Source organism: Aspergillus chevalieri, chromosome 2 (assembly GCF_016861735.1).
Source record: "Aspergillus chevalieri M1 DNA, chromosome 2, nearly complete sequence".
NCBI classification, from domain to species: Eukaryota; Fungi; Ascomycota; class Eurotiomycetes; order Eurotiales; family Aspergillaceae; genus Aspergillus; species Aspergillus chevalieri.
The window spans coordinates 3837959-3857881 of NC_057363.1; the positions used below are offsets into that span (position 1 = coordinate 3837959).

A 19923-nucleotide genomic window follows, 5' to 3' on the forward strand; every position below is an offset into this window, starting at 1 on the left:
GCCTACACAATTGATATACAACCCCCCTTCCTGCCGTCATAATGCCTTCTACGCTTGCAGATGTGGTAAGGAAATATCAGCCATGCGTTTAAGAAGCACTTAACAAATGCATATTAATGAAAGAAGCCCGCGTACAAAGCCTATCTTGACCGTGTGCCCGCTGGAACCCTGTCGCTACCTCTGATTAAGGAGGTATGAATTAAATGTTACTGAGATGTTTGGAAGGTGCTAACAAGTGTTTAGGGAGAGAATGAGGAGACTATCATTCACGTTGATGAGCTGTTCTGTCGTGTGGAAGACTGTATTCGTGGAAAAGTAAGTTATTACCACTTCTTTATTTTTTTCTAATGCTAAATATGTACTTAGAAAGCATTTCCTGGGACCAATGACCTGCGTTACCATGTGAAACACTATCATAATGTTAATGTTGCGCGTCCTGGAACCGGACGGCCAAAACCAGAGGCAGTGAAGGCAGCAGTTAGTAAGTATATTCTAAGTACTTCACAGGCACTTTGCAGGCACTTACAAAGGATAACAGAGTTTTTCAAGAATATTATTGAAGGCCCTCCTTCTGAGCCTGCCCCCAGCCCTTCAGAGTCCACTTCTCCTGAGCCTACCACACCCCCTGGCCATACCAAGCCGCCATTCCCTCTCACGAAGAAAGGCACTGTAAGTACATTCAAAGCGCTTGTTTTATACCTTTTTGATGTCTGATAAGTGCTTAGGTATCATGTGCTGCCATGCAACGTTGGTGCAAGGACAATGGCCATGCTGTTCCATGTCCTAGTTGTGCAGCGAAGGGATTGAGAGCAAAGGGTAAGTAAAAATATTTTTCTAAACGCTTGATATATGCTTATTAAGTGCTTAGACTGTTGCAAAAATGAGGGGCATTGTGATAACTTTAGTCTTTTTGACCCAAATTCACTTCCCACTGATGCAGAGTAATAGATCGCATTTGTATTAGATCTATTTACAGAATGGATGATCTATTAGCTAGATAAAGAAAGATTCATAAATCTAAATCAAAATATTAAGTTATTCTTTAGCAGATAGAAATTCAGTATAAGCTCAATACATATATTTTTGATAGCTAATAGACATATCATGATGGTATCACAACTAGACCACAGATCTGAGCTAACATTATTGAACCCTTTACTGCTTTAGTGATTCATAAGTACTTTAAGACTGCTCTTCTAGTAATTAAATATAACTAGTGGAGAGCAGTTATTAAGTGCCTATTAGTTGGTAATTCATCACATATTTTTAAACATTAAAAAAGCACTTTGAAAGTACATAGCAGACCTGAGTAATATTCTCTTTGCTATTTTTTGTATAATTCTCTCTCCCGTTCTAAATTCTGCAATTCAAGTTGTCGAACCTCAGCCTGTTCTCTTGCAAGCTTTACCCGTTCTTGTTCAAGCTTCAATCTTTCTCTTTCAATCTCAACTTTTTCCTTTTCAATATCAAGTTGAGCCTGTTGAACTTCTATATTTGCAGAAGCAACCCGTCGAAGTGCTGAGGAAGAGGACCTTGGTACTTAATTAGTATTTTTATGGTGTTTATTAGGTGCTTGATTAATGCTTACCGGGTTGGAGTTCTTCCACGGCTTGAGGATTGCCTTGACCATGATCGTTCACGAATTGAAGATTGTCTTACTGAAGGTGATGATTGTTCATTCCTTAAAGATGGTGGTATTATACCAGAAGTGCTTGGTAATTGAATATTATCATCATCCATAGTAGGTGAACTGAATGAGTGTTGTCGCTTGCGGGAGACTAATATATATAAATTAGGACAAATATTAAACACTGGTCAAGCACTTTTTTAGTACTAGCTAGATACTAATGTAGTACTTACAATCCCGTTGCATATGACGCAAATAATGGGTTTCCATATTAGTTGTCCGATTGGCATGAAATATACTGAAGGTTTCACGTCCAAGATACTGTTGAATATCTCGCTTATCAAGAATCCAGGCACTAGGAAACTGTAAGTACTTATAGATTATTAGGAAGATATAAACCAAATACCTTTTTACTGCAGGCAGTAGTAATTGCTGTCTTCCAAAGGCATAGGATTTATTATGAGTTTGCTCTGCAGTATTGGTTGAGTTTCGGATAAAATCCCAATGTTCAGATGGAATTAATGAGCAGTGCTTATTTAACCCAGCTGCAATTACTGGATCTCGCTTGTGTTGTGCCCAGTGGAAGACATTATCAGCATTATCAGTCTCATGTGCTAGTTTTGTTGTCAATAGAAGTGCTAACATAGCATTTATCAAGTAATAATCAGTACTTACCTTGCAATAAATCAAGTAATTTGTAATAGTCGTCCATACATTTACAGGTTAATAAACCTGCCATTCTTTGACGGACTCCCTGCTGATTGGGATGATTTCCAACAGCCTTGACAATATTTCGATGAAAGTGGACCTGGCAAAAGACTATAGTACTACGAAGATGTTCTTCAGTAGTACGTGAAGGATCAAGCTCATATAAGTACTTTCCAAGCCCTTAAGAAGCAGTATGTTAGCACTGATTAGGTACTATAAAATTTCACTTACCACTAGTTTGTTTATTATCCATGTCACAAATAATTCCTTGAAAGCCTTCTTGATGGATATGCCAGAAGCAAACTGATTGTCCAGTCACATTGGCAATAACTTGAAAGACTCTTTTAAAGAGTCGATAGTATCCAATTGGGCTCTCTTGATTGGTGAACACTCGAACTAAGGTAATAACTGAAGTGATTTTTCAATGTGTTAGTGCTTAAAGGGTGCCTATCAAGTACTAAGTACTTACTTTTGCCATGATTTGGTAAATAAGTTGTAAAAACAACTTCATTTAATTTAGCAGCCTTGAGCCGCTTATAAGACATATCAACCTCAAATGACTTGAGTGTTAAAAGGAGCTCTAATTGCTCCTTCAATGCACAGATTAACATAAATTCACTGTCATCTTGGTACTTTGCCTGAATATATTCCTAGAATACTAGTTTAACACCCTGGAGGCATTAAAGAAGCGCTTGCAAAGTACATACCTTGATCTGAGGATTGATCTGCATTTCAAAGGCAACTCCATTATAGTGCTGCCCTTCAGGAAAATGTAAAAGCTTCTGTCTTTGAATTATAGCAGTAACCCGATCAGTGTTATTCAAACTTTGATGAACATCTGCTAAGGTAAATGCATTATTATCATGGCAGAACTGCTGGAGAGCAGGGGACTTCAAAAATGTGGCTAACAATTGTTTAGTACTTTTTTTGTAATAGTCAAATGCCTTAGAAGCACTTACATGTTGTCATATCAGGTGTGAGGGTATTGAAAATGATTTTTTCAAGACACTGAATGATTCGTGCTGGGGTCTTGGTTAATGGTGGTGGTGGATGTTGATGAACACCTTGTGAAAGAAAGATATAGTAAGGACAGGTTTTTTGATCAATAGGAAGCAGTAGATAAAAATAAACTTCACAGCCTAGTTTAAGTAAGGCTCCAGATCCTTGTGGGTGGTTAATCCCTGCATAAAGTGTTTAGAGAAGCACTTTATATGTAGTAAATAAGTATTAACATACCACATTTTAGGCGCCTTGTTTTTTGATGTAGTATCATACTACATTCTTCTGGCATGGGATTGATATTATTGTCAAATAACCCTTTTAGGAGCTCAACATTCAGTTGAGTTCCTAGAAGCCGGCGGTAAAAATGATATCGAGGGTTGTTAAGATAATGAACACATCCAACAAAGGGTATTAATTCACCGTTCACATCCTAGTCATATCAGATAAGTATCTCGTATGTGCTTGAAAAGTATTTGATAAGTACTTACTGGTTCCCGATGGTACTGAACGCCTGGACTACAGGTATCAAGTTGTTGTAGACATCCTTTTTGCCTTTCAAAACGACTCAGAACTGAATGATAAAACCTAAAAAGACTTAGTGCACACTTTTCAAGCACATAAATAGCACTCCCTAAATATTAGTATAGTACTCACGTGTAAGTGTTCCTTCGATTTTGATCTGGCTCAGTCAAATCAACAGCTTGTTGTGCTTGCCGCATTTGAGACCAGATGCTATTATTATATGATGTATGAGTGATTGATTTCAAATCAGAAGATAGATATTCACATATCTTTACTCCTGAACATTTCAATCGAACTTTTAGCACTGGGGCTCTTAAAAATGCACAATATATATTTTTCCTTGAGATCTCATCTTTAGAGTATTGCACCTGTCAAGTACTTAATTAATATATTCCAAGCACTTAACAAGTACCTTTCACAAACCTCATCAAGAATTGTCTTAATACCATCCTTTCCGTTTAAAGAGTCTTTCTTCTCAACAATATAGGAATATCCATGGGTGCTTGTCTTCGGATAATCAGGTAAGCATGTAGTATATTCAATATAGTCTGAAGCAAGACTATCTGGAGCTCCCTCTGTTAAACGAATTAAAGGGACTTGATGCTATGAGTAAATGTAAGTACTTTATATAAGTACTAGGAATCTTTTTCCTTAGCACGTACATCAAGATCTTCTGCATTCAGAGGAGAGTTCGGAAATGAAGCCATGATGTGATAAATGCTTAAGAAGCGCTAGATAAGTGCTATGAGGAAGATCAGGTTTTGATGAAATAAAAAAGGAGGACAAGATTCAATTACGATACTAGTGGTACTTGAAAGGGCTCGCTAATGGTAGTGGGTCATGTGATTTAGCGGGACTCGCTAAGGGTGTTCCGGGGCTCTCCGAGCGCTAGCGCGGGGCGCTCCGACCTATGTACTCGTTACAGGTAAGCCGCCCCTTGGAGAAGGTCGGGTGCCCCCAAACTGATCATGTGATTAGGTTAGCGGATCACATGTCCGGTACCACTTATATTTTTAATTACAGCGCAAGTAGGCTTTTCAATACATAACAGACTTTATTTACTCCTAGCAAGTAGTAGAGAAAGTTTCGAAATCCATAATGAAACTTATAAAGTACTTGATGAGTGCTTGATGAGTGCTTGAAAAGTAATGTAGAAAATCGTCGGCTAGATATAAGGAAAAGTGAATGTGTATTTCACTGTATACATGACAATATTTAAAAGGTGAGGTGCCTCGTTGTGGGTTGCCAAGACCTGAAGCGAGCGCGGACCTTTTTCAAGGGGCACCTGACCTGTGTACTCCACGGTATGCTTAATGGGAGAGACGATGGGGGGATTACTAATAGGATATCCACTCCGCACGGCACACATATGTATATAGAGTCGTCCAAGTGGACATTCGTCCTTTTCTTCTTCAACGAAACCTCTTGTGTTATAGCTAGTTATTAGCACTGCAGGCTTAGCCCCTAACAGAACCTGAATAATAAACTGCTATGACAACTGGCTAGGAATGGGCCATTGCTGGCACGGGGAGAGTGAAAGACAGAGGAGAGCGCTAGAGGACGTGCAGTGGGACCAGGTTATTGAGGGAAGATGCCTGCTTGTGGGAGATTTCAACGCCAATAGCCCACTATGGAACCGTCTTGCAAGAGCCCGAGTGAACGCTGGGCCATTGGAGGACCTGACAGACAAAACAGGCCTCTATGTCAGGGTGCGGGGTCAGGTGCAGGAATATGGTAGGGATTGACGAACAGATTAAGCTACAGGTCAGGCTATCTACAGGTTCATAGACAAGACGCAGCTCGAAGAGCTGCAACGGGATCGCGTTGGCGCAGATAGATAACTCTGTGGGTCACGTGCCCGGTCACGTGCATAGATCATGGACTAGCACCGTGACAGTACTCCCCTCCTCAAGGCCGAGCTCTGTCGAGGCCAGGCCCAGGCTTGTAGGGATAACGGCGATGGTAATTTGCTACGATCTCTTGAGCATGCTCCAGGTATGAGGCAGGTTCTTCAGTCAGCTCATCATAACCAGTCCATTTGACAGTGTACTTCAGGCGAGGTCCTCCACGGCCTCTTCTTTCCCAACGGGAATCCAAGATGTCTTCAACTTGCCATTCTTCGAGTCCATCAACTTCAACAGGTGGTGGGGGCTCTTGTCTTTGGCCTGGGGCAGGATTTCTGGCAGCAGGGTGAAGTAGGCTGACGTTGAATACTGGGTGTATCCTCATGCTGGCAGGCAGGTCAAGCTCATAAGCATGCGGACTGACAATCTTGGTAATGCGGAATGGCCCTAAGTTCTTCCAGTCTAGCTTCTTCTGCGGGCGAAGGGTCCGGATATTGCGAGAATCTAGCCATACATACTGACCAACTTGGTAACAACGGGCAGGTTGTCTCTTCCGGTTGGCTTGTTCCTCCTGGCGAGCCTGGGCAGATATAATTTCTGTACGAACAAACTCAGTGATTAACTTCATCCGGCAGGCGAATTCCTCTGCATCTCTGGTGGGCTGGTTGGTAGGCTGGACAGGTTCAAATCCCATTCGCGGATGAAATCCATAGTTTGCAAAGAATGGGGAAACACAGGTAGTCTCAGAGCGGGTAGAATTAGCAGCAAACTCCGCTAGTGGTAGCCATTCAGACCAGTCATCTTGCAGGTAGGATACATAGGCGCGGAGGTATTGTTCCAGAACAGCGTTAGTCCTCTCAGTCTGGCCATCAGTCTCAGGGTGATATGCAGTTGAGAGCAAGTTTGTGATTTGCAGGCGGCGCATCAGATGTTTCCAGAATTGGGCAATGAATTGTGGTCCTCGGTCTGATACAATAGTTCGTGGCAGGCCATGGAGTTTCCAAACATTGCAAGTGTACAAGTGGGCAACTTCTTCTGCATTGCAGGTTCCCTTGCATGGAATGAAGTGTTTCATTTTTGTCAGTCGGTCTACTACAACCAGGATTGCATCATACCCATGGCTTGGCGGGAGATGTGTGATGAAGTCCATGCTAATGTCTTGCCAGGATCTTTCAGGAACAGGCAGAGGGCGCAGGAGGCCTTGACGGGCTTCTCTGGATGGTGTTATACGGCGGCATGTGTGGCAGTTCTGGGTCCATTGCTCAACATATCGATACATTCCAGGCCAGTAGTATTCTCGGGACATGAGCTCATAGGTTTTGGATCGACCAGGGTGTCCTGCAGCTGGCTTATCATGACATTGTCTCAATAGCTCGGCTTTTAACTCTCCATGATCTGGAACATAAAGTCGATTTCGGAAGAAGAGATAGTTGCCTCTTCTCTGGCAGTCAGCCAAGGTGATCTTAGGGTGTTGTGTGGCATTCTTGTCCAGGGCTTCCAGGATTGACTGTACGGTCTCATCGAGTGGGTATGCACTGTCCAGCAGATTTTTGATATCTTGTGGTGGTTCTGGCACATTGTGATTGGTCTCATCAGCGAATCTAACTCTCCTGGTTTGAGCAGGTGTTCTGGGCGAGTTCACAATAGGGTTCTCAGCAGAATGAGCTTGGGCTCTAGTTGTAACATTCAGGGTAACGGACGAACTGTCAGGTGCAAGCTCAAGGTTCTCTTTCTTCAGAACAGTCTGGCTTTGGTGTAGCAGGCGCTCATCCCCCTCCTTAGGGAGATCCTCTGACCTCCTGGTCAGGGCATCAGGTTTCACTCCTTGTTTGCCTGGGCGGTAAACAATCTTGAAGTTAAAACGGGACAGGAACTCAGACCAACGGGCCTGTCGACGATTCAAGAGCTTGGTTGTCATGAAGTATTCCAGATTCCGGTGATCAGTGATAACTTTGACAGGAGATGGGGTTCCTTCCAGCTCAGGGCGCCATTCTTCAAAGCAGCGGATAATAGCCAATAACTCCTTATCATAGATCTCATAATTGCATTCGGTCACTGAGTGTTTCTTGGAGAAGAAAGCCACAGGGTGTAAGACACCATCATCATCATACTGAGACAGGACTCCGGCAGAAACGTAGTCAGAAGCATCAGTTTCCAGAATAACTTCCTTATTCCAGTCAAACGGTCTAAGGACAGGTGCAGTGGTGAAGGCCTTTTTCAGCATATCAAAGCTCAGCTCACAGGTAGTGTTCCATTTAAACTGGATGCCTTTCTTTGTCAGGTTCACTAGGGGTGTAATGATCTTGGAGAAATCCTTGATGAACCTCCGGTAGAAGTTTGCAAAGCCAATAAATGCTTGGACATCAGTCACACAAGTTGGGGTTTCCCAGTCAACAATAGTCTTCACTTTGTCAGGATCCATGCGTAGGCCTTCTCGGCCAACAATGATACCCAGGAACTTGGTCTCAGGCACAGCAAATTCACACTTGGACAGTTTGGCAAAGAGGCCTGCATCTCGCAGTTTCTCAAGAACCAAGCAGACATGGCGGGTATGCTCCTCACGGGTCTTACTATAGATCAGGATGTCATCCAGATAGGCAGTGCAGAAGGTATCCAAGTAGTCTCGCAGGGTGTCATTCATAAATCGCTGGAATGAAGCAGGTGCACCAGTCAGACCAAAGGGCATCACAAGGGATTCAAATAGCCCTAGTCGTGTACGGAAAGCGGTCAGGTATTCAAGTCCTTTCTTGATTCTCAGGTTATTGAAGGCAGAAATGATATCAATCTTGGTGAAGTATTTCATCCCTTTCAGGTTGTTCAGGGTCTCCTTGGTCAGTGGTAGTGGGTAGCGATCTTTCACAGTGATGGCATTCAGGGCGCGATAGTCAACACAGAACCGGAGGCCTCCTCCAGGCTTCTTCACAAACAGGACGGGTGATGCAGCAGGTGATGAGCTGGGGCGAATAAACCCTTTCTTCAGGTTTTCCTCAATCCATTCCTTCAGGGCCTTCAGCTCTTCTCGGGACATTGGGTACAAGGGCCCAAATGGGGGTACTTTCCCATCTTGCAGCTTAATATCATGGTCATATGGGCGGTGGGGTGGCAGGCGCTCAGCCTCCTTGGGTGAGAATACATCTGCAAAGTCTTGGAACTCAGGCGGTAGTTTCGCCATTGGGTCTTCTTCATCGGGCACAGGGTTCAGGGCAGCTTCAATATCATCAACGGTGACAGTAAACAGGCGGTAACTCCTTCGGGCATAGGCACAGCAGGCAGACATGGATACAGCAGCAATATCTCGGCGTTTCAAGCGCTCAGGTCGGGGAGGCAGGTGTTTTGGGCGGGTCTTTTGTGGAATATCATGTAAAGCTTGTATCTTTGCAGGTCTCATGGGCATGTTGCAGTGTTCCTGGCAGTACTTGCTATCAAACAGGACAGTATGCTCAGCAAAGCCAATTCAGGGATCATGGATCTTTAACCAGGGGAGTCCTAGTACAACAGGATAGTGCGCTAGCTGTGTGACCAGGAAGCAAGCCCTTCTCTCTTGGTGATCGTTAATTCTCATATGCATTTGGGCATAGTGGGTGATTGGTCCACTCTCAGCTTCTTGGCCGTCAAAAGTCTCCAGGCGGATTGGTTTTTTCAGTGGCAGTAACTCAAGGCCTTGGTCTTGGGCCCATTCCTTATCAATAAATCTCTTTCCTTCAGCACCAGTGTCAAGCATGGCATAGCTTAGCAGTTCTTTTTCATGTCGGGACAGGGTTATGGGCAGAATCATCAGGTTTGAACGGTAGGATTCCTCTTCAACAGTTAATCCTTGGGTGGCAGCAGCAGAGATACGGATAGTGCGCTCATTCATCGTCTGGTCGCGACTTAGGCCAGACTCACTCCTTTTGCTGACAGGTCTGGAGATGGGGAACGGTATCGTTCCAACACAGGTGTAGGTTCTGGGCTTGAAGGGGAGTGAGAATGGGGTGATAGATAGGTTGGGCGGACTCCCACAGGGCGATTATCAGGTAGTGGGCAGTTTCGGACCAAGTGGTTTTGGAGCCACAACGGAAGCATTCCCCACGATCTCGACGGGAGGTTGTATGACGGTGAGCAGAAGACAGATCCATAACATCAGTATTGTTTTCAGCAGGCTGCAGTGTAGCAGGGAGTTCAGTGGGTCTGACAGGGTTGGTGGGTTTTGTAGCTGAGGCATAGGTTCGGGCAGCAGGTGGAGAGTTATTCTCATAGTGACGGCGGCGGTTTTCCAAGTCTTGCAAGAAATTGGCAAACTGGTGATATTCACGGTTTGGGGGTTCATTATGCATGAGCATTCCTCGGAGTTCTCGGTTGATAGCTTGTTCCAGCAGGGTAGGCAGAACATCTTCAGACATTTCCCCTTCTAGAGCGAGGCGCTGGAACTCAGCAAAGAACATACCAAACTCCTTGTTGGCTTGGCGCAGGCGGAACAGTTCATTACGGGCATTGTTCACACGGTTTGGGTCACCAAAGGCTCGGTCCAGGATTTTTAGGATTTCTTCATAATCCTTTAACTGGCAGATTCCTTTCTTGATATATGGCAGAACTTGGGCATATGGAGCCCCTCTCAGGCGATTGGTAACATAGGTCATGCGGCTTTGCGGGGTGGGATAACGGTCATGGTTGACATTCATCTTCTCATGGATTTGGGAGATGAATCGGCGAAGATCCTTCCGGTCACCTTCAAATCGGTCTGGGTCAGGTAGGCGTTCAGAGAGTCTGGCAGAGCTGGTAGATGGGGGATCAACCGACGCAGGCGTTCCCACCGGAGCAACTGTGTGTATTTCAGCAGTGGGTTCAGGAGTTCGGGCAGGTGTATTAACCACAGGAGTTGCTAGGCGTAGTGCTTCATCCTTTTCCTTCAAGGCTTCAAGATATTTCTGCTGTGATTCCCGTAGTTGTTCCTTCTGATATTCAATGATTCCCTGGTCTCGGGCTTGGTTTTTCTCTTGTTTGAGGTGTAGGGCAGAGAGTTCTTCCTTCAGGCAGCTCACTTCCGTTTCAGAGGCTTGAAGCTTCAGGCTGGTCTGATCAGCTTGTCCTCTTGCTTCAGTAATAGCAGCCTCTGCCTCCTCAATATACTCATAAGCAAGGCGACAGTATTGAAACCATTCAGAGTGGTGGGTTGCGGCATGTTCAGTGAACTCCTCTAAACTGCCCGGCAAGAATGGTGGACGCGGGGCTGCAGACATCTTCAGGCGTCAACTCCTAAGGGTAGGAGCTGCGTAGTGTCAGGGTGCGGGGTCAGGTGCAGGAATATGGTAGGGATTGACGAACAGATTAAGCTACAGGTCAGGCTATCTACAGGTTCATAGACAAGACGCAGCTCGAAGAGCTGCAACGGGATCGCGTTGGCGCAGATAGATAACTCTGTGGGTCACGTGCCCGGTCACGTGCATAGATCATGGACTAGCACCGTGACACTCTACATCAACTATGAGCTAGGAGTCTCCACTCGACTGAAAAGAACTCCAAGGATATCATTTATCGACTTGTCTCTGGAGATGTGGAGTGTTGACCAGGAACATCCAACCAGCTCAGACCATGAACTGATAATCATGGAATGGACCTCGCTGGAGCGAATATCCACAACATCCTCACAAGATGTAACAGGGTGGCAGATTCAGACGCTTCAAGCCAACCCAAAAGCCCTAGAGGAAACCAAAGGGGATTGGCAGACAAGAACACAATCTAGGGCCCTGTTTGGGAGAAACTTGCTCATCAGAAGACCTAGCTGGGGAAGCCATATGGATCCGGGAGGCCCTGACAGCAGTACTAAATCAACATGCAAAACAGCTACGGGTGACTTCACTATCAAAACGCTGGTGGGGAACGGAGATTAAAGAGGCCCACAGGACCTAAAGTCAGGCAAGACAGGCATGGCAGGGACAAGAGATCTCTACAACAGAATTGAGAGAGGTCCGCAACAACCACTATCGAGCCATCCAACGAGCGAAACGTACCTGCTGGGAAACCTTCTGGAAGGGGCAACAGACCAGCCAGGTCCAGGAGATACCGCTAGATGCTGGCAGGCTCTGGACTACACAAAGCCCAGGACGGTGACAATGACTCCAACGCTGCGCGGGCCCCAGGGTCAACTTGCCAGCTCCATTGATGGGAAGGAGACCTTATTCGTGAGACAGCCTTCCCCCAGGCGCCAGGAGATAGCCAGGAAGTTGAGATCCCCCAAGGGTCCTGGTATGGCCGGGTGGATGAGGAATTAGTTAAGCGTGCTCTGCTTCACCAGGCGGTCCGGAAGGCTCTGGGAATCGATCGGCTGAACTTTCGGGCTCTCCGGCTCTTGTGGGAATGGGTTAGCCCCAGAATTGTTGCTCTAGCCCGACAATGCTTCCGGTTGGGTTCTACATCCACCAGTATGGAAGGTGGCGAAGGGCATCCTGTTAAGGAAACCCAATAAGCCAGACTACACAGCTGTGAAGGCCTACCGGATTATTAGCTTACTAAACTGCTTAGGGAAGGTAATTGAGAAGATAGCAGCAGATGCAATTGCCCACCACTGTGAGACTATGGGAGTACTACACCCGGGACAGATGGGCAGTCGCAAGCAACGGAGTGCAATTGATGCAGTGGCATGCCTGATACAGAACACCCATGAAGCCTGGAAGCTCCAGCAGCTTGTGGGAGCGATGATTCTTGATGTGAAGGGAGCATTTGATCATGTTAACCCAAGCCGACTGGTGACCCGGCTGATCGAATTCGGCCTAGACGGAGATCTAATCTGATGGGTGCAGTCTTTCCTGACAGACCGATGGGTCCAGCTGCAAATTGACAACACACAGTACCCAGCACACCTGATTGATTTGGGGGTGCCACAAAGCTCAAGAGCACTGTGCTCGAAAGCCCTGCGCATACAGGCGGTTTGGGGCGAGGGAAAGGACCAGAAAGAGTATAGAAGGGGGTGCAACCTCAGGAACTCATAGGGACAAGAGGCCAGAAACAGCTACGAGCCTCGAGTTCATGGAATATGGTCTGTCATAGCTTTAGGGCTCGATATGGACAATTAACTTGATTAAATAATAATAACACTACATCCTCAGTCCAGTTGGCCTTTGAAATTTAGGAGGGCGTATGTTTTAGTATTGTGGATTGAAAAGAGTTACCTATTGATACGAGTACGACGCCTACACATCGAGAATACGAGCAAGCCATGTTTTTGATAGAGATCAAAGCCGATTTAATTGTATTACTTACCAGGGCATGTGGAAGTGATGAGTGGATCGAAGCTCTGGAAATACTACACTCTTGTTACGCGTACTTGAATATGATCAATTCATGCATTTAGGTCGAAAGGAAGCACTTTATTCCATTTGTCTTACGTCTATATCCCTGAGACTCTTCTTTCCCTGAATCTGTACTGCAGCCATTACGGACCTAAGTATGACGACGCTACTCAACATCTAGGCCTGGGCAAGCCGCAATTTGCATCGCACTCATGGCTCGAACCAGTTGAAGTCTGATAAATTGTTGTTGTAGATATCCTGCATGTCCTCCATGCCACGGATGCTAATCAAAACACGCAAGATCGTCGTGAGTATCATGATCGGTTCATTGATTGTGAACCGCCGCAGACACTGCAGCATCCCAAGGAGCAGAAAGTCCACGGGGATGGCCGACAATGAATCCTACACCCGCTTCTTCCACCCAGGCGGTTGTCCATCTGCGAGTGATGCCTATCATTCACAAACCAGTGGAATTACATCGAGGTCCTGGACACATCTCGCTGGGTCAACCACATACATCGATCATCTAAATATCTAAATACAGGTGTCTGCCACTGGTCGGCGATCCCATCAATGTGCTGCTTAATCTCGGCCCTAGCGGCAGAAGTAAAAGTGGGAGGGCTTCTTTCTGTGACCGCATGAGCATGTCAGCAGGGCATCATCGCGTTTAAAGCGCTTCAGTTCCAACACCGACTATGAAGATGAAGGAGTTACCCCAGGGCGCCTTGAAAACTCGGACTCTGTGATAATGGTGTGGATGATGATGCGCCTCAGTATGCGACAGTGTTCCAGCGACACCAAAATAACAAGCAGAATTTTAGGAACTGCGTGGTTTTGCCAGCTTTTTTTTTTTTTTTTGGAAGCCTCCACGTTGAATTTCAAGACCAACTGAGACACAACCGGGTGTCCGCATGAGCCCGAAATGATGATTGGAGTTGAACCTCCATGTGTTAGATTCTGGCTGCCATATGAGCTGGGGCGTGATAAACGGGTTAGGAGAGAGAGTTAGGGAGGCATTGAGAAAGGCTAAGGGAGTGGACAAGGAGTTCAGAAATATACTATGCCCCCCCTCTCTCTCTCTCTTCGCGTGCTTGTTGCTGATTCTTAGTGGAGGATTTCTATGAGATGCCCGCACACCGCAACGGTTCGACAGTTGGCGGATATTCTAGATGAGGAGTACATGGTTCAGCTGCACGACACACCCACGAGTGGCAAGACAACCTTAACCTGTTTCCGCATATAACAAACTCCATCATCCAGTTGAGTGTGTATGATGCCAGCAAAGTCTCTGTTGCGGGTTCTTCATCTTGGCCAGTACAGGTCCAAATGTAACTTTATTGGCGGTAAAATGACTATAGAAAGCCTTTGTTATACTATGTATTAGGATATCCTTCTTGTAAGTAAGATCTTTTCACTATGGAGAGCGTCCACTCAGTGTCCATCTTAGACACTTGCTACTGAGCGTAGGATAGTCTCAAAATCTCCCAATAATTCGAAGTATGTATGTTCCTCATCCGTCTCACTTCAAATCCCGTGTTAGGTTACCGCATCGGGTGACGTTCACCCTCCATACGGACATACTTTATACGAACACGACAGCCGCTTGGTCGGATCCACAAGACCTAAAAAGTCACTACAATACCCACTTGTGGCCGCGGGACTATGCGTTACTCCACATGCTCTACCAAATATGCAAGTCGGGCTGGTCTGTAGACCTATTGGATCCCACGTTCGTATTGCATACCAGGCCAGACTAATACGAGGTCCTACAATTAGCGTATCGGAGCTATCTCGGTGGACCACCGAAATGGCCTAGTCATATACTATACCATGATAAATTGTGTCCAAGTTATGGAATACCCCTGGAATTTTCGACATGGTTACCACGGAGTTTGACCAGCTTGGTCGGAGGCGGCGATGCCCACAGCAAACCTAGACCGAGGACAAGAAAATACAGCAAGCCGAAATGCCAAATGATTACTTGGATGCTACTACTATCGGCACTTGAAAGCTTTCCACGTGCCTCGGAGGCAAAAAGTAATCTTTTTTTTTTTCTTTTTCCATTTATATACTACGATGAAAAGTCTCTAATCTGAGTGACAGATCCATTTTCTTAACAACTGTCTCTTAAGCAACATCTCCCTCCTTCGCTGCCTCGCTACACCTATATATTTGTTTCTTGCCTAGAACGCGTCTGTCATGGCTAACGATACGGAACAATATGTCGATTTCCAATTGTACCGTTATACACCCTCCCTTGTTGCGGCGGTTATATTCATCGTCCTATTCGCCTTGATATCCATGTACCACTTCTACCAAGTTGCTCGCTCACGGTCTTGGTACTTCATAATTTTCATCCTAGGAGGAGTTTGTGAGCAACATCCCCATACTACTCTATCTGTTCAACAAGCAATATATTGACGGTTTCTTCCAGTTCAGGTTATCGGCTATGTATGCCGTGCATTGGCGCACTATAACAAAGAATCTATCCCAATCTATTCTGTTGGGACAATCTTGATTCTCCTTGCGCCTCCACTATACGCTGCATCCATATACATGACCCTAGGAAGACTCATCAGACACCTCAAGGCAGAGTCCTTAAGCCTAATCCCGGTCAAATGGTTAACCAGCATCTTCGTGACGGGTGATGTTATTGCATTCGTTGCACAGGGCGCAGGTATGTATATTCTTCTGATTTTGCCATTATCACAGTATTTATAAAGCACTCTCAGGTGGCGGTATTATGGCAAGTGGAACCATAAGTGCAATGCATACCGGCGAAAAGATCACAATCGCAGGACTTGCTGTTCAGCTTGCCTTCTTTAGTGTTTTTATTATCGTATCTACAATATTTCACTATCGCAATCGTCTATATCCAACAGCTTCACCTGCCTCTGCATCCCTCAATCGGCACAATGCCAGCTGGGAAAGTGTGATGTTGGGATTATACGTTTCTAGTGTTTTGATCCTTGTGCGGTCAATATTTCGCTTGATTGAATACGCTCAGGGAAATGATGGATATTTGATCAGCCATGAAGTCTTCATGTATGTGTTTGATTCGACGTTGATGTTTCTCACCATGGTGGCTATGAGCTGGTTTCACCCGTCCAAGGTTCTCTCTCCTTTGCCGAAGGCTCAGCAATGTTAAAAAAAGGAGCCATGCTCAACAAGCACTGGATTGAATCATGTTGATAGACTGTTTTAGCACTAGCTTTCTTGTGTTTTACTGTAGTCATGTTTAGACTCATTACTACTTCTTATTCTCAGTCATGCCAAGTCGCTGCGTCTCCGATACGTGGAGTTACACCTACAGCCAGTGATATACAAGCCCATGTCACCTAAAAAAGTGAGGGACAACGACACACAGTGAGTAAAGATCGCTGGTATAGCAGACATGAAAAACCAAATTACAGTAATTGTTAGCACTTGACCTCTCATGCACTTCTTCACTGCCACTGCCTAGGCTATATAGATAGTTAGGGAGGTCTACCAACCTGGCCCTCAATCAACTATGCACTAGTCCCACGTTCATATGGGTAACGCCGGGGCGTAATACTTGGGCGTTATAGACTATGAATCGCTATCGAGGCGCTAAGTCTTTGATTAATACTAACGAGGAATGGTATCTCTATATTTGTGCGATGAAGAGTTCTTAGCGAGGGTTTTCGGCATTGTCACTCAGACTTTTACCGGTGGTTGCTTTAGCATTCAGGTTACCGTATCCGCGCCGTGATGGCCTTGACTCTTGGTGGACGTAAAGCCATATCCTACAAAGACCCAGAACCTTGTATGTACGCCAGCCTGAGCCCCTGAGGGATTGTCTCTGTCACAGTGAAACATCGAACCTGGTTGTTCGTGTGTAATGCTCTCTGCAGTCTTGCTCAACAGCTATAGACTGTGGAGCCCCTATGTCCTATGATGGAGCTGAACGAAGATGTACGAATACGAGCGGGGCAGTGATCCTTCTGGAGCGATCGCAATAGGTATGGAGATTCGAAAAACCAGACCCATAGACAAGGTTCCCTCTGCGCAAGCATAAAACAAAAGCCTTATATACTTAAGCATACTCCTCGACTACACCCGTCCCTAAAGGTTGGGCGTTCTTAACATTCGGCATGGCACGTTGGAACGAAGAGACAAAGAATATGCACATATACGCCGGCAGTTAAAACAGGCAGTAGGTTACGAGGTATCTGGCAGGGATTTGATAGGGAAAGGAATCAAGAAAGCGTAAGTTTCTTGTTGATTCATCCTCAAAAGGTATATATACTGCTGATCTTAGCCACACATGCATCGGCGCAAATTTAGCATAGCGGGTTACGGCAGACCCTTCATCAAGAGTAGGCTCCCTGGGTTTCCACGGCGCTGATGGTCTCTGCATGACTGTATATCCCAACCCTATGGACCATGGAACTAATATCACAGACGATCGACATGAATATTTGCGCCAGGGTACGTCTGTGAAGGGGGAAAAATACTTCATAAATTGAGTGGTGCCAATCCGACCAATCACTTCGGTCTCATTTGATCACGACCGCAGCACTTCAATTGGCCATAGCATGAGCGCCACCAAATGATGGTCGTTCATGTTACGGACGAGATGGTTGATTTTTAGAATCTCCCCTTCCAGCGAGCCGTTCAAGAACCAGCGGTCGATCAATGTATTAACCAGATAAAAATGGGCAGCAATCGTAAGTGAGTGCCCATACACTACATTGCTTTGCTTGCCTGTCTCCAACAAAGCAATAAAGCCACTGGGAAGCAAAACTGGCCAAGATATTACAGCCGACTCTTCAAAATTTATTTGAATGTCGGAGTCATCCGGCTGGTCTTGCTCGCTGACCGAGCAATGCAACACAGAAATAATTCGAGTATATATTGACTCCAAAATGTCGATCGCTTTGATCTGTTCAGTGAAGATCCCATCTGAGGTCGTTGATGACGAAAGAGATTCCGGGGACCTTACACAGTAAGATGCATTTACAGGAGCAAAAGAAGATATCTGGGGGAAGGCCTTGAGTTTGGAGATTGCTCGACTAGCCCCTTGAGCAAATTTCAAGAGGCGTGGGGAACAGTTGCTGAGTGAGAGCGGGGACGAGGTAAATGGTAGATCATTCCAATACTCATCGCCATGTAGGAATAGCACCATTTGCCGGAGACGACTAGCCTTTAGTCTTGGCCATTCGTCAGTGATTACTGTTGAGACCCCACAGATCAGGTGAAGCCAGCTGAACTGTATTGACTGAGGGTTTTGCATTTCTTCCATGGGACCTGCAGAAGGGACAGCATGAACAACCATGACAGTTGGGTTGAGCTCGGGGACTTGGAGAGAAGCGAAGATGAACGCGACAAGGATAAGAGAGCCAGCATAGACCACTTCAGCGCTTGCAGATGAGATTTCACTCACAGCTTCGCGAAAGCCCTGTAACCCTCTCTGATGATGCTCAATCACAATCTGTAGGTCCACCGTATCCGAGTCGCCATGCTCTACTCCCTAACGCGCGCGGCTCAGTCGGTGAGTAATCATGTGAATGCCACCTAAGGCCAAGAGTAGATGCATAAGATAGCGGCTTTTGGTTGCGAGCTCGGGGATAGCCCGCTGCCAGACCTGGCTCCTCCTTGAATGTAAGGACATTTGCTTAGATGTATGCAGATGATAGAACTGCAGAAGTTGGAGGTTTTCCATACCCAGAGAGTCCTGCGGCGGTTGGAGAATCCTGGCTGATGGTGACACGTCCATTGCCAATGGTCACGGGTGGGACTGACATCGCTGCGAATCGCCCTCTTCAACTGGCAAGTCCTCATCCTGCGCTTGTGATGGGGGAAGGCTGTAAGCACGTCACGATCGTTGTTTGCTCGGGGGGTTGGAGGAGCTCTTCGTCTTGAACGTAAGGGTCGGTGGGGAGGGGGAAGGAACATGGTTCATCTTGCGAAGAACATGCGCCGCAAATCGGTTGGACTTCGTCACACTGGTGGCGTGGAGAGAGAATCAGTTCTGCAGCCCAATTTCACTGGTGGATCAAAAGAAGTTTATGCGGACTTTAACCCTTCGAAGCTTGCATGAGAAACACCCATTACGAGATTTTGTATGACGGGCGCGGTGTCTTCTGCGTGCACGCTGCCCATCAAAAGCTGCCTCGCCGTGAGACGGGGCGTGTGTCAGACCTGCGCCCAACATTGCGCATCAAATGGAGTACACCACCGCGAGATTAATGTCTACTCAGATCTTAACGAGCGCGAGGAAAGACGGCGGTTGCGGTGACATCAGAAGAATACAGCGGACCGCCGCGACTGCCAAGTGCACGTTTTTGGGTCCGCTGTCTATTTCCGGAAGATGGGTCATGATAGTCGGGATGGACGGATACGAATACGGGTGGGTCGACTACTCTACGGAGTAACTCTGGGTGACGGCGGAAAAGACACGCTTGTTATCAATCGATTCCGCGTGAAGTTAAATATAAGATTCGAGTTTTCCGCAGTGCGGGAACTCGCTCAGAAGGTAGGGGGGGTTCGCCACTGAGGAGTTGTTTTTAGTGCTGTGAATATATATAGGGTCCTACTAGTGCCACACCCCCCTTCGTTCCTGCCACACTCTTTGTCCCGCTAATGCCACACCCTCTTTCCAAAAACGGCATAATATAAGTCACATGCTATGAAAGCCTCTTGATGTGAGACATCTCTGACGGCACATATTAGATAGACATATTAAGACATCTACTCAACGCTATTTTCTCAGTCACCTAAATGCTTTAATTGCCTGGTTTTCCAGCTTATGAGAAGCGCAATTCAGATTTGAATACTTGTTACAATATGAGTATCACACTAACAGTCATATCACTGCTCTACTCCTTCCCCTGTGACCCTGTCATACACTCCATTATCAAGCTACTTCTCTCCCAATAGTTGACTTCTTCACAGCTCTCCTTGTCCTCCTTGTACTCCACGCCCACGTCCA

The 19923-nt window shown here is 46.0% G+C and overlaps 2 protein-coding genes across 2 annotated transcripts; one reads left to right on the top strand and one right to left on the bottom strand.

Moving 5' to 3' along the window:
- Window positions 1-41: 41 nt before the first annotated feature.
- Window positions 42-714, top strand: ACHE_21326S (uncharacterized protein; the record flags this gene model as incomplete). The annotated part of the gene is made up of 4 exons (XM_043275396.1): window positions 42-65; window positions 127-192; window positions 244-315; window positions 367-714. 4 exons carry the CDS (start codon window positions 42-44, stop codon window positions 712-714), a joined length of 510 nt encoding a protein of 169 aa, XP_043134390.1.
- Window positions 715-1324: 610 nt separating this feature from the next.
- ACHE_21327A (uncharacterized protein) lies at window positions 1325-4056 on the bottom strand (the record flags this gene model as incomplete). The annotated part of the gene is made up of 12 exons (XM_043275397.1): window positions 1325-1532; window positions 1589-1778; window positions 1861-1982; window positions 2034-2241; window positions 2303-2515; window positions 2567-2743; window positions 2805-2985; window positions 3043-3239; window positions 3295-3516; window positions 3572-3767; window positions 3826-3922; window positions 3992-4056. 12 exons carry the CDS (start codon window positions 4054-4056, stop codon window positions 1325-1327), a joined length of 2076 nt encoding a protein of 691 aa, XP_043134391.1.
- Between the last annotated feature and the right edge of the window lie 15867 nt (window positions 4057-19923).